The sequence below is a fragment of the Pinus tabuliformis genome, chromosome 9 (genome assembly GCF_031772625.1).
Source record: "Pinus tabuliformis cultivar Carrire ecotype Pingquan chromosome 9, CPIR1, whole genome shotgun sequence".
Lineage (NCBI taxonomy): Eukaryota > Viridiplantae > Streptophyta > Pinopsida > Pinales > Pinaceae > Pinus > Pinus tabuliformis.
Window position 1 is genome coordinate 1340391771 of NC_142307.1, and position 11559 is coordinate 1340403329.

General features: G+C 40.1%; 1 protein-coding gene across 2 annotated transcripts in view; it reads right to left on the reverse strand.

The window, feature by feature from the left end:
* Nucleotides 1–11153, reverse strand: part of LOC149153475 (uncharacterized) — a 75903-nt gene extending 64750 nt beyond the window's left edge. Inside the window, exon 1 of one of the 2 annotated variants that reach the window (XM_089441154.1) lies at nucleotides 10785–11153. In XM_089441154.1, coding sequence (XP_089297280.1) covers nucleotides 10785–10973 — 189 coding nt within the window. In that variant the 5' untranslated portion in view covers nucleotides 10974–11153. The remainder of the gene's footprint in view (nucleotides 1–10784) is intronic. The other variant, XM_089441155.1, reaches the window with a different exon arrangement.
* Nucleotides 11154–11559: the final 406 nt, after the last annotated feature.

The following is an 11559-nucleotide window of genomic DNA, read 5'->3' on the forward strand; positions in this document are numbered from 1 at the left end:
AATTAACAACAGATAGTTCCAGCTAGCCATAGATTATTCAAGTGTTGTATTTCTTCTTCTTTGTAATAGTTTGAATGTAATGTCCCTCTTGGGAAGATTACCCTTGGGATGCAATGATGGGTTAGGGTTTTCAAAAACACATGAAAGAATTGTATTTCATAACAATATTGCAATATTCATCAATCTATGAAACAGTGATGCTCTATAATGAATACACAAGTAGTATAGTAAAGAACTCAATCAACAGTTGATTCCACAAGCACCCATTATGAAGTAGGGTTGATTCAACAATTAAATAACAGACTTACAACAGTCAACAGTCTCACAACAAGAATATCAAATTAAACATGGTTTCTAGGCTTACAAATTGTAGTCGTCTCCTTGCTGCCACAAAATCACACCAACAGACTTCAATGCTATCTTGCACCCTTATTAACCCTTGCTACCTCTTGATCATGGCTATTTAGGCCATTCGCTGCCTCAGAAAAATGGCTTCTTGGCCCTCCGCTACCTTAGAGAATTAGGCCTCAGCCTTCCACTGCCACAGGAAGATATTTTCCAGCCTTTAAGTCACTCGCTGACTCAGGAAAATGGCCTCTTGGCCCTCCACTGTCTCAGAAAGTTACGCCTCAGCCTTCAATTGCCACAAAAGAATGTTTACCAGTCTTTAGGTCACTCATTGCCTCAGGAAAACGGCCTCTTGGCCCTCCGCGGCCTCCAAAAGTTAGTTTGTTGCCTCAAAAGGACTAATTACAAACCTCGCTGCCACAGAGACTAAGATTTCAGCCCTTGCTTGCTTCAAGGAAGTAGAACCCAGCACTTGTTGCCTCAAAAAGAGGGGATCCAGACCTTGTTGCCTTAACAACCCAGTCCACTGCTTCAGAAAGATAATTCCCAGCCACGCGCTGCCTCAGAAAAGTAGATTTGCTACCTCAAAAAGATAATCCTCCACCCAAAATTTGGTTCTATAGCAAGAAAGATAGAAGGATTGGCTAGGTGGAATCTTTCACCACCGAAACCAATCAGAGAAAAGGGGTCTTAAAACCCTCCAAGAGCCTCAGCCCAAAATCAGAAAGAATAACCAACCATGATGATCATAATGACTCTCCTCCCTTCCTTTTATAGATTCTCTTTGGGGCTTTTCCCTCCTAAATTCAATTTTGAGTGACTAGCAAGTTTCCCTCCATTTTGTTGAAGAATGGAGGGCAATGGTGTTTATTAATATTCTTCACACTTGATAACAATCTGTGATGCACTTTGACAATTTATCTTCTTCTTCTTATTAGTGTGTGTGTTTCATCAAACTGCTACCAAAACAAAATAACAAGAACACAAAGTTTGGCTCTCTGCTTGGGACAAAACCTCTCCGCTCTTGAGAGGAAAACCCTTGGTAAGTTTTCTCTTATTGAAGCTTCTTATTTGAACAATTGCCAAACCCCAGACCCTTGACTAGGATATCCTCCAAGCATAAGTCAAATCCTTCCTCTTTCTGTACTATAACTTCCGGCACATGGACTTCTTTCTTCCAGCACTTTGCTCCTTAGCACTTTGTCCTTCTTCTGCTGCTTGTCTAAGTTAGACTCTCCTCTTCTTAGGAGAAACCTTAGAAAATTACGGCTTCTTTACTTCGCTTTAGAGATAACCGTCCTTGCTTTCCTTAGGAGACCTTGTAGACCAAGCTACACATCTGAATGAGGCTTCTAAATGTGTTGCCTTCAACTGTTGTCAAATCCGCAAAAAGTACACTGCGGAAATCTTCGCACGTGTGGACAGAAACCCTAAAACAGTGCCCTTATCTTCGCTGTCTTTTCCTTCCTTCTTTGCTACCTTAGAAGGCTCTTTTTTTATTGACTTCTTCTTCTATTCTCGGCAAGTTTCTGGCTCCTTTTCTGTGCTGAAAGAGAGATATGATCGATGTTCAAATGAGGAGTGGACAGCCTCTATAAATAGAGGTATGTCCCTCCTTTTCAGGCCAACTTCACTGTTTCATCATAATTCATCTTTTATTCATTATTTGGCTGCTTGGAGACTTTGTTGAAGCTAGGAGAGGATTTGACTTGACTTGGAGGTGTTCCCATGACCTTGTACATTGACATACATGATGTAACATGCCCTCAAAGGGTCTCATCATAATTACATTTTGACTTTGACTCTCTAGAAGCACTTCAAAATGTGCTTGACCTATTTTCAATGAGCAAGAAACTCATTGACAAATAATATAAAAATAATTTCTCTTTTCTTGAATAAATACAAATATCAAAATTACATTTATGAAGACCTAGCCTAGTTACATTTTCTTCAACACTCCCTCTTAACTAGGGAGGTATTCATAAACCATTACAAGGTGTTTGGCAATTTTCAATCTTGAAGAATTCACATAAGAGAAACCGGATTTGCAATCCATCTGTTATAGCATCATATCCATTAGCATTGTCATAGTGAATGAAATGAAATGAAACAACTTTCAACTTTCATGAAGCATCATATTCATAATTCATTACTAATGAGTTATAATTGTCAACTTCAAACTTAAATTGTCATATATTGTTTAAGAAAATATCATAATAAATATGAAAGAGTCAATAGTTATAAAAGCTACTAGAAACTAGAAAAGAGAAGTAAATCTATTATATCTATTTCTTATGCTTGGGCCTCTTGCCAGCGCGAGAAATGTCTAATTTTTTAGTCTTGTTGGAAAATCAGGATCTTTGTCATTAATATCACCCTCTAAGCATTAATATCCAGAGGTATCTTTGTCATTACATCTGTATCTGTATAGGGATCTTTGTCATTAATATCACCCTCTAAGCATTAACATAAGATAGAACAAGCATAGCATGTCAAGTCAAGATTTTGTTTGAGTGATGCGTACATTTTTAGGAGGGTCATGATAGAGGAGTTCGACAACCAATGTCACTAACATCAAGGTACATAGAGGGATTGGTGCTCTTGATTAAATACGAGTTCCATACCCTAATACATGACAAAATTCAATGGAAACATTGCAATCTCCCAATCCTGAAATCTTGCAAAACTGATAAGTCTGTTGGATTTTGAATGAAATCTAAAATTCTACTTTCTCCATATGAAATCCAATGAGGCCGGAACCACTCTCAAACATCCTGAGTCATTTCATGGTAATGTCAAAAATTTAAGTAAAAGAATGGTTCTCCTTAATCTTCATTTTCATCCTTTTACTTTAAGAATTTAACATTACCATGAATACCATATCAATACTAGGGCCTAGACTTGATCATTAAGCTGCCCCACTCAAAAATTATTTATTTCTTTCAAAAAAAATTGCATTTCGAACATCACTACAAAAAAAAATTGCAAAAAAAGCAAAACGCTCCCGAAAAGGCAGAGAGCGAAAAAAAATTTAGGAGCGATTTCAAGAGCGCGCTCCCAACCCACTCCCGCCCGGAGCGCAGATTGGGAGTGGGATCGAGGGGGGGGGGGGGGGGGCGCTCCCCCGCAACACTGCACATAGAGGCAATGCAGAAGCCAAGAGGGAATCCAAAAATTTGCTGAAGGAATCAATTGCAGAAGCCGAAAGCTAGGGTGTGAGACCGAGAGGTACAAATCGAAGTTCCTAGGCATCAAATCAATCAGCTGAAGGGGTGACGTTGTCCCCATAGGGTGTGATGTTGGGCTGACACAGTGATATCGTAGAGGCAGCCAAGGGCAGTTCATTCAGTGGTTGGATCAGCCAGGATTTCTAATGATAGTGTGAGGTAACCTCACTTATCTCTCTGTCAGTGATATTCTCTGTAATTGGATTGTCGGGAAGGCATCCAGAGACTGTATTCAGAAATTACTACTGCTTAATAATAAAACCCTTTGTTGTTGCACCAATTTTCCCGCATTGGGTTTTTCCGGGGATATTTGTGTTGTGTATTTCTTTCTTGTTTATTTTCTTATTTCCGCATTTTATTTAAGTGGTGAAGGCTGCAGTGTATTCGTTTCAGTGTTTACTGTAGGAAAGAGTAAATAATTTTGTTCAATAATTAACAAACAGGGGAAACGTAATTAACAAATAGGGGAAACGTAATCAATTGTTGCAGTAGAAATTTGGGCATCCAAATTTTCACATGGTATCAGAGCTGCAGGTGAAACAAGAGAACAGTGTCGGAAGAGCCCAACGCTGAAGGAGGAAGGGAGTTCGAAATTTCTACAGAGGCAGCAATTCGAATCCCCAGAGGGATTGCGCAATTCAGGCTAGGAGAGCTAGATTTTCATGGTAAATCTCTCTCTGAGTGAGTCAACAGAGAAGTAGGATTTCCAGATCGAAATTTGTCAACGGCAGAGGGAGCAGCGCAGCAGTAGCTTCAGCGAAGAGGGGTTCCTGGTGTGACCTAGTTTTCCACAGGCAGTTGCTAGGCAAAAAGATGTTAAAGAAAGAAGAGACACTTGAGGGAATTTCTTCCTCAGAGAATTCCTAGCCAGGGAATTCAAATTCTCATTTGCTGAGCAGCAGCAGGAGAGAGGAGGTCATTCGACTTTTTCGATTGGCAGAGATGGCAGTCAGTGGATTGACATCATGATCGGTTGGATGGTTCATCCAACGATGTGATCTGGAAAGCAAGGATGTTGTACCTTCTGGATGAGCATTTTCTCAAGATCTACGTCGACAGCGTGGAAGATGAGCCCGCGGATACAAATCCGCTCAAGAAGTACAAGGGAGAAATGGCGAAGACCAAGAGAATGATCCTCGACGGAGTGAAGGATCATATAGTCTGCCACATCGTTGGCAGAGACATTGCCAAAGATATGTGGAATGCTTTGTCGACGCTATATCAAGGATCTTCCGAGCAGTGGAAGATGTACTTAGAGCATAAGATGAGATCTTTGCAGATGCAGAAGGGGGAACGCATTGATCCATTCCTCACTAAACTTCAAGAGACCTGAGATGAGCTAGCAGCTGTGGGGTCAACACTTCAAGGTTCTGAGATGGTAAGACTAGCCCTGAATTCAGTTTCTCAAGAGTGGCAAGTATTTGTCCAGAGCATCCTGGGCAGGGCGACTTTGCCAGACTGGGATGAAATGTGGGCAGCTCTTAAGCAAGAGGAGCTGAGGAGAGACTTGGTCAAGTGTAAACTTGACAGAAGCAGCAGCAGTGGGTTGAAGCCCAAGGAGGAGGAAGAGAATGCAGCCCTCGCATCCAAGGGGCAACAGGAGCAGCGGAAGAAGAATAAAGATGTTTCGAAGATCAAATGCTTCAGGTGTGGTGAATTCGGTCACTATGCAATACAATGTCCTCTCAAGAAAAAGGGCAAAGATGAGAAGCATGAACCGAAGGTTGCAGCCGCAAAGATCGAGGAGGAGGAGCTCGCCATGATAGCCCATGCATCTCTAGGAGGGAGGTGGGGAGATTTAGAGTTGTAGTTCGAAAGGACTGCAGTTGAGCAGGATCCTTGAGGATCCCACCTCTCGAATCAATTCCTTGCTACGGGAGCCCGGATCAATAGTAGCAGGATGGACCGGGTCAATTGATGCAGAGGAGTGTCGGAGTGACAACTGCAATGGCTAGAAGTGCCAGAGATTGAGCAACACAGAGCTAGAGTTGACAGCAATGCAGTTGGCACAAAGCAGAGGTCAGCAGCAGCGCAGAAGCTTCAGAGGGTCAACGTAGAGACTAGCAGCAGTCATAACTCCAACAATGATATGCATCATACGGAACACTTGTTCAGTAATTTGGGATGCTTTTCCATTATTGATGTAGTACAGTAGTAGCCACAGCAGTTGGAGAAGATTGTCGGGCAGATGCAGTATTAGCAGTGGCAGTGCCAGCAGCAACACGGATACAGAATTGAAAGGGAGTTGCAGTATGTATGTAGTGTTGACAGTGGCAGGGTCAGTAATAGTACAAATGCAGCAATTGCACAGTGGTTGGCGGACAGGATGTCAAACATCAGCATCACAGAAGGAGATGTTACAGAACAAAGTGATGCTTCAGTAGGGTGCATTATTAGAGCACATTCCTCGCTAGGAGGGAGTGTTGATTTCTGGTAGCATCAAATGTGATCTAAGTCTCAAAAGTTGCGGGGAGGCTTAGACACATGCATTCTCCAATACCCTGAAATCGTTTTGGGAAATTCCACCCAGAGACAGTTTTATTAAAATAATTAATTATTTTTAATGGGTGCCTAAATCTAAACTTAAGAAATGAAAATAATTATAGGGTATTAATCTAACTATGAGTGAAATTTCTAGAAGAAGACGAGGATCAAGCCAAAGTTATCTAAGCCATTGATTAGAAGTTAATCTGGGTCGTTGGTTGTCCAAACAGAAAGATATAAGAAGAGCCTTGAGGGGCACTTGGAGAACACACAGAGGGGAGATCAGAAGTTTAATTTTTTGGAGCAACGTAACTGCCAGAGAGATTTTCGATAGTGATCTTTCGCAGTGAGGGGCAGGGATAGTATCTGAAGAAAAATCTTTCTCGGACGGAGAATACTCAGCAGAGAAGGCAGAGAGAGATCTAGCAGACACAGCGCAGAGCTAGAGAGGCTGACGCAGAGGTAGCGCAGAAGCCAAGAGGGAACCCAAAAATTTGCTAAGGAATCAATTACAGAAGCCGGAACCCATGGTGTGAGACCGTGAGGTGCAAATCGAAGTTCCTTGGCAACAAATCAATCAGTTGAAGGGGTGACAATGTCCCTGGAGGGTGTGATGTTGGGCTGACACAGTGACTGCACAGAGGCAGCCAGGGGCAGTTCATTTAGTGGCTGGATCAGCCAGGATTTCCAGTGATAGTGTGAGGTAACCTCACTTATCTCTCTGCCAGTGATATTCTCTGTAACTGAATTGTCAGGAAGGCATCCAAAGAGTGTATTCAGAAATTACTATTGCTTAATAATAAAACCCTCATTTGATGCACCGGTTTTCCCGCATTAGGTTTTTCCAGGGACATTTGTCCAAAAATAAATGTATAGATGTGTTGTGTATTTCTTTCTTGTTTAGTTTCTTATTTCTGCATTTTATTTAAGTGGTGAAGGCTGCAGTGTATTCGTTTTAGTGTTTACTGTGGGAAACAGTAAATAATTTGTTTAGTAATTAACAAATAGGGGAAATGTAATCAGTTGTTGCGGTAGAAATTTGGGCATCCAAATTTTCACAAAAGGAAGGAAGGTTGAAATCTTCAGAGGGCTAGCGTAGGCTCAGCGCAAAGGGTGACGCAGGCAGTTCAGTGCAGAGGCTGGGAAGCTATTTTGGAGGCAGAAAATAGTTGTGGGGTGAGAGAAAATTCTCACAATATTTTTGCCAATATTTTCTTCAGATTAGATTGTCAGCTGGGCATTTAAATTATTGTACTCAGAATTGTTGTTGAATATTAATAATAAAATCCTCATTTGTTGCACTGGTTTTCCCAAGTTAGGTTTTTCAATGACAATTGTCCAAAAATAACTATGCCAAATTTATTGTGTGTGCGCTAGAATTTCTCAGTTTCCAGTATTTTATTTTCTGCATTATTTTTATGGTGAAAATTGCAGCTGTGATTTTATTCGTTATTTGTCGTAGCAAATAAACTGCATAATTAATTTTTGAGTTAGAAGAATAATTTCCAGTAGCTGCAATAGATAAAATTTCACATTGGGTTGCTGCTAAACATATTCTCAAACACCTCAAGGGCACAGTGGATTATGGGTTGATGTATAGACTATTCATGGAGTGAAGTTGGAAGGCTTCACAGACGCAGATTAGGCAGGGGCTTCCACAGACAAAAAGAGTACTTCAGGTCGCGCCTTCAGCGTTGGGTCAACAGTTGTTTCCTGGTTCAGCAGGAAGCAGAGATCAGTGGCACTGAGCTCAGCAAAGGTTGGATGCATGTCTGTCAGCTTGGTAGCTTGTGAGGCCATATGGTTAAGGACGTTGCTTGCTGGGCTCTTCAATTAGAGGTTGGAGTGTACAGTAATTCACTGTGATAATCAAAGTTGCATCAAGCTCTAAAATCCAGTGTTTCGTGACTACTCCAAGCACATCGAGATTAGGTATCATCATATCAGGGACTATGTTCAAAGGGCCAAGATCAGACTTCAATACATTCCTACAGCAGAGCAAACAACAGACATATTGACTAAGGCTTTGCCTAGAGGGAGCTTTGTCTATTTCAGGGACAAACTGACTGTTGTTCAAAACACCTTCCTCTCTAAGAGGGAGTGTTAAATGAAGTTAAAGGAGGAAGGGTTCTGCCATATTTAGCAGGTGCACTAAATTTGGCGGAGGGACCCACAAGTGGGGCCAAGGCACAGTTTACCTTTTTCTATTTGTTTTTTACTTAGGAAAATTTAAATTTTCCTATAGTCAAAAATTAGATCGATCTCAGTCGTCCAAGGAGATCTAATCTCAACCATTCGTGGCAGTGGTGGGCCCAAGTCAAATTCTAAGAGGGAAAAAGGGCACAGAACTTGGTCATTATGCACAAGACATCTTGGTGTTCAGCTTAGCGAGAGAGAGAAGGGTTAAGCTCAGTGCTAGGGTTTCAATTCAGCATGAAAGAGGCAGAGAAAGGAGGTCAATTCAGCCAGTTCCACTTCCAGCCATTCAAATTTCACATACCTCTCCACAGACCAAGATAATTATGTAGAGGAAGTTGTACAGGTAGTGTGAGTCTGTACCAGTGCGCAGAAAAGAGGCAGAGCATGTTTGTAGTGTGCAGAAAGCTGAGTAGAGGGTTTGCAGAGAAAAAGGGAAGTTCTCCCTCTTGAATGTAATCTTTTCCTTAAGCAGATTTTGCTAGGCTGAACAATAAAAACACCAAGATTGCAAGTTTCCCCAGATTGGCGTTTCTTGAGTAAATTTATTGTGAATTGTTTTTATTGTGTACTTGTCTTCATCTATTCCTTTTGTTTTCAGTTGCAAGCAAGTTAGAAAACTCAGCATATTTGTGGGTTAAAAGTTAAAGTTCAGATTTTTGTTTCTTGCTTGGTTAAAATTCACAAATTAGTTAGCTAGGTTTTAGAAAACTAACAAAACCAGTTAGAGAAAAGGGGTTTTAAAACCCTCCAAGAGCCTCAGCCCAAAATCATAAAGAATAACCAACCATGATGATCATAACAACTCTCCTCCCTTCCTTTTATAGATTCCTTTTGGGGTTTTTCCGTCCTAAATTCAATTTTGAGCAACTAGCAAGTTTCCCTCCATTTGCCCCAAATTTAACTTTTATTATCTAATATTATCTAAGTAACATTAAATAATAATTTCCCCCTTTTTAAATGACTATAGCCTATGGGGTTAAATAGCCTACTACGTCCTCCCCTGGGAAATTAATTCGAAGAGTACATTACATTGAATTAGCAACAGATAATTCAAGTTAGTAGTAGATGACTCGTGTGTTATGTTTCTTCTTTGTAGGAGATGCTGAAGATTTTGTACTAATTAGAGGTTAAATCTGACTTTCATGTTATGAAGGGATGTGAGAGTAGCAACATTGAAAATAAAAATGTAATAAGAGTCACATTGACCCAACCTAATGTTAGTATGCTATGTCAATGATTTGATAAAAGTCATGACGACCCCATTTTCATATTAGCGATTAGTGAAGACCGCTAGCCTAATTACTGAGTATGTAAATAGAAAACATGACTGAATAATTCTATATCATTCTCAAATCCCCTTCGCCTTCTATGCACGTGCATCTTCTGTATGAATTAATAGAAACTATACGATGTAAGAAATAAAGAGGAACTGTTTATAAAGGATGGTAGAAATATAAGAGAATTTGAGCATAATATTGATGATAACCCAACCTGAGACGGAATATACAGGAGGGAATAAAATCACAGGTTGTATCTGGGACATGTAGTAATGGGATGACTAACAACTTGCAAATGGATATCTTAACTATTCTAGAAACAATTAAACATCTAGGTCAGGAGGTTATGACTGTTGAAAAATCTGAAAAAATGATTAAAACCAGGAATTCAGCATCAGCTTCAGTAAGATGATGAACTTCAAGTGTCAAAGCGTGTATAAGATGATGAACTTCAAGTGTCAAAGCGTGTATAGATGGGTGTACTCTTATGCTAGGAAAGGTTTTTACTGGGCATGGTTGGCCCGTGCCCTGCTTACTGAGAGACATAATTAACCATTTCCAAGGATTGTTGATGCTTCAGAAATTATAATACACAATATCTCGCCGTAGAGCCACTCATGTCCTGCCATACCCAAGTTTGGAATAATGCCAACATATCTTGAAATCTGCATAGCTATTTAACACTAATTTCAAAGATTTTTAACAATATCCATTCATGACATTCAACATCATCCATATTACATAAACAGTAATCTTGTTAATTTGTAGAAAGGACTGTTGACACTGGTCGTTCTCAAATGGAAGGTGGAAGTATTATATCAAATGGTCACCAAAATATGAATTTTTTTTCGAGCTGAAGGGGTCCAACATAATTGGTTGTTTATTAGGCAACCACACTGGAAGCACCCACTGTAAGACAATTTTCCGCTGTAATAGGGAAACCATGAAATACCATTATAACTTCATGGCCATTGTGGATGGAGTAGAGCGTCTAGCAGATTGCCATGAGAGGAGGGGAGGAGTCTACATGGCCTTCACACCATATACTCACCCCCTTTACATGACATTAAAGCATGACAATCATATTCACGGGGCCATTCCAATTCTTATTGGATATACACGCGACTATAACAAGCAGAGACTCTGAATAATAGAAACAAAAAAAAACAGCCAGGATGCAGCATGCTCAGAGTCCAATATCCAGTTGAGTCTATTTAAAAGAAGAGAATGGACATAAAACAAACCGTACTCGAGCCTGACATGACTTGAGATTGCTGGAGTTTCCATCCTTCCCTCCCTCAATGTCCTGTACCTTTGAATGTCCAGTAACATTCTGATTAGACCCGTTTCTGAAAATGGCAGAAGAGTCTACTGCAACACTGTTCACAGCTGCTCTCCAATTTTCATCACCGTCTTCATCGCTGCTAGACGAACCCATCACTTAGTGTCGGGGATTTGCTCTCGATAACCGTTTCCACGATTCGAATCGCAGATCAGCCGATTTCCCTGCTTTGGAATTTAGTAGGGTTTATCGGGATAAAACGTCCTTCATCATGTAGGATTCACTCCCCTCATGTGACATGGCCGCAGCCGATTTCTCATCAAAGTTTATACATTATGGATTAACATTGATATAGTAAAGAGAATTTTAAAAATAGTAGGGCCAATAGTTTGGCCTCTCACTGAAAAAATGTGGTTGGTATTTATTAAAGAGAATTTTAAAAAGAGTAGGGCGAATAGTTTGGACTCTCATTAAAGTGGGTTGTATCTATTTTAATTATGGATGTACTAAGTGTTAAAAGGAAGTAAATTTTTTCGTATTTTAAAGAAGTTTGTATTTCAAGAGATTTGATTTGTTTTGGTTCTTGGTAGATCCAAAGTTAAGATGGATCTAATCTAGTTTATATAAACAAATAAAGTTGTTAGTTTTTAGTTTTACCGTAAATACATAACCATAAAAAAAGATAACCAAGTTAAATGTTATTTATTCCAACTTCGAAGTCGCTTATAATTACCACTAAATC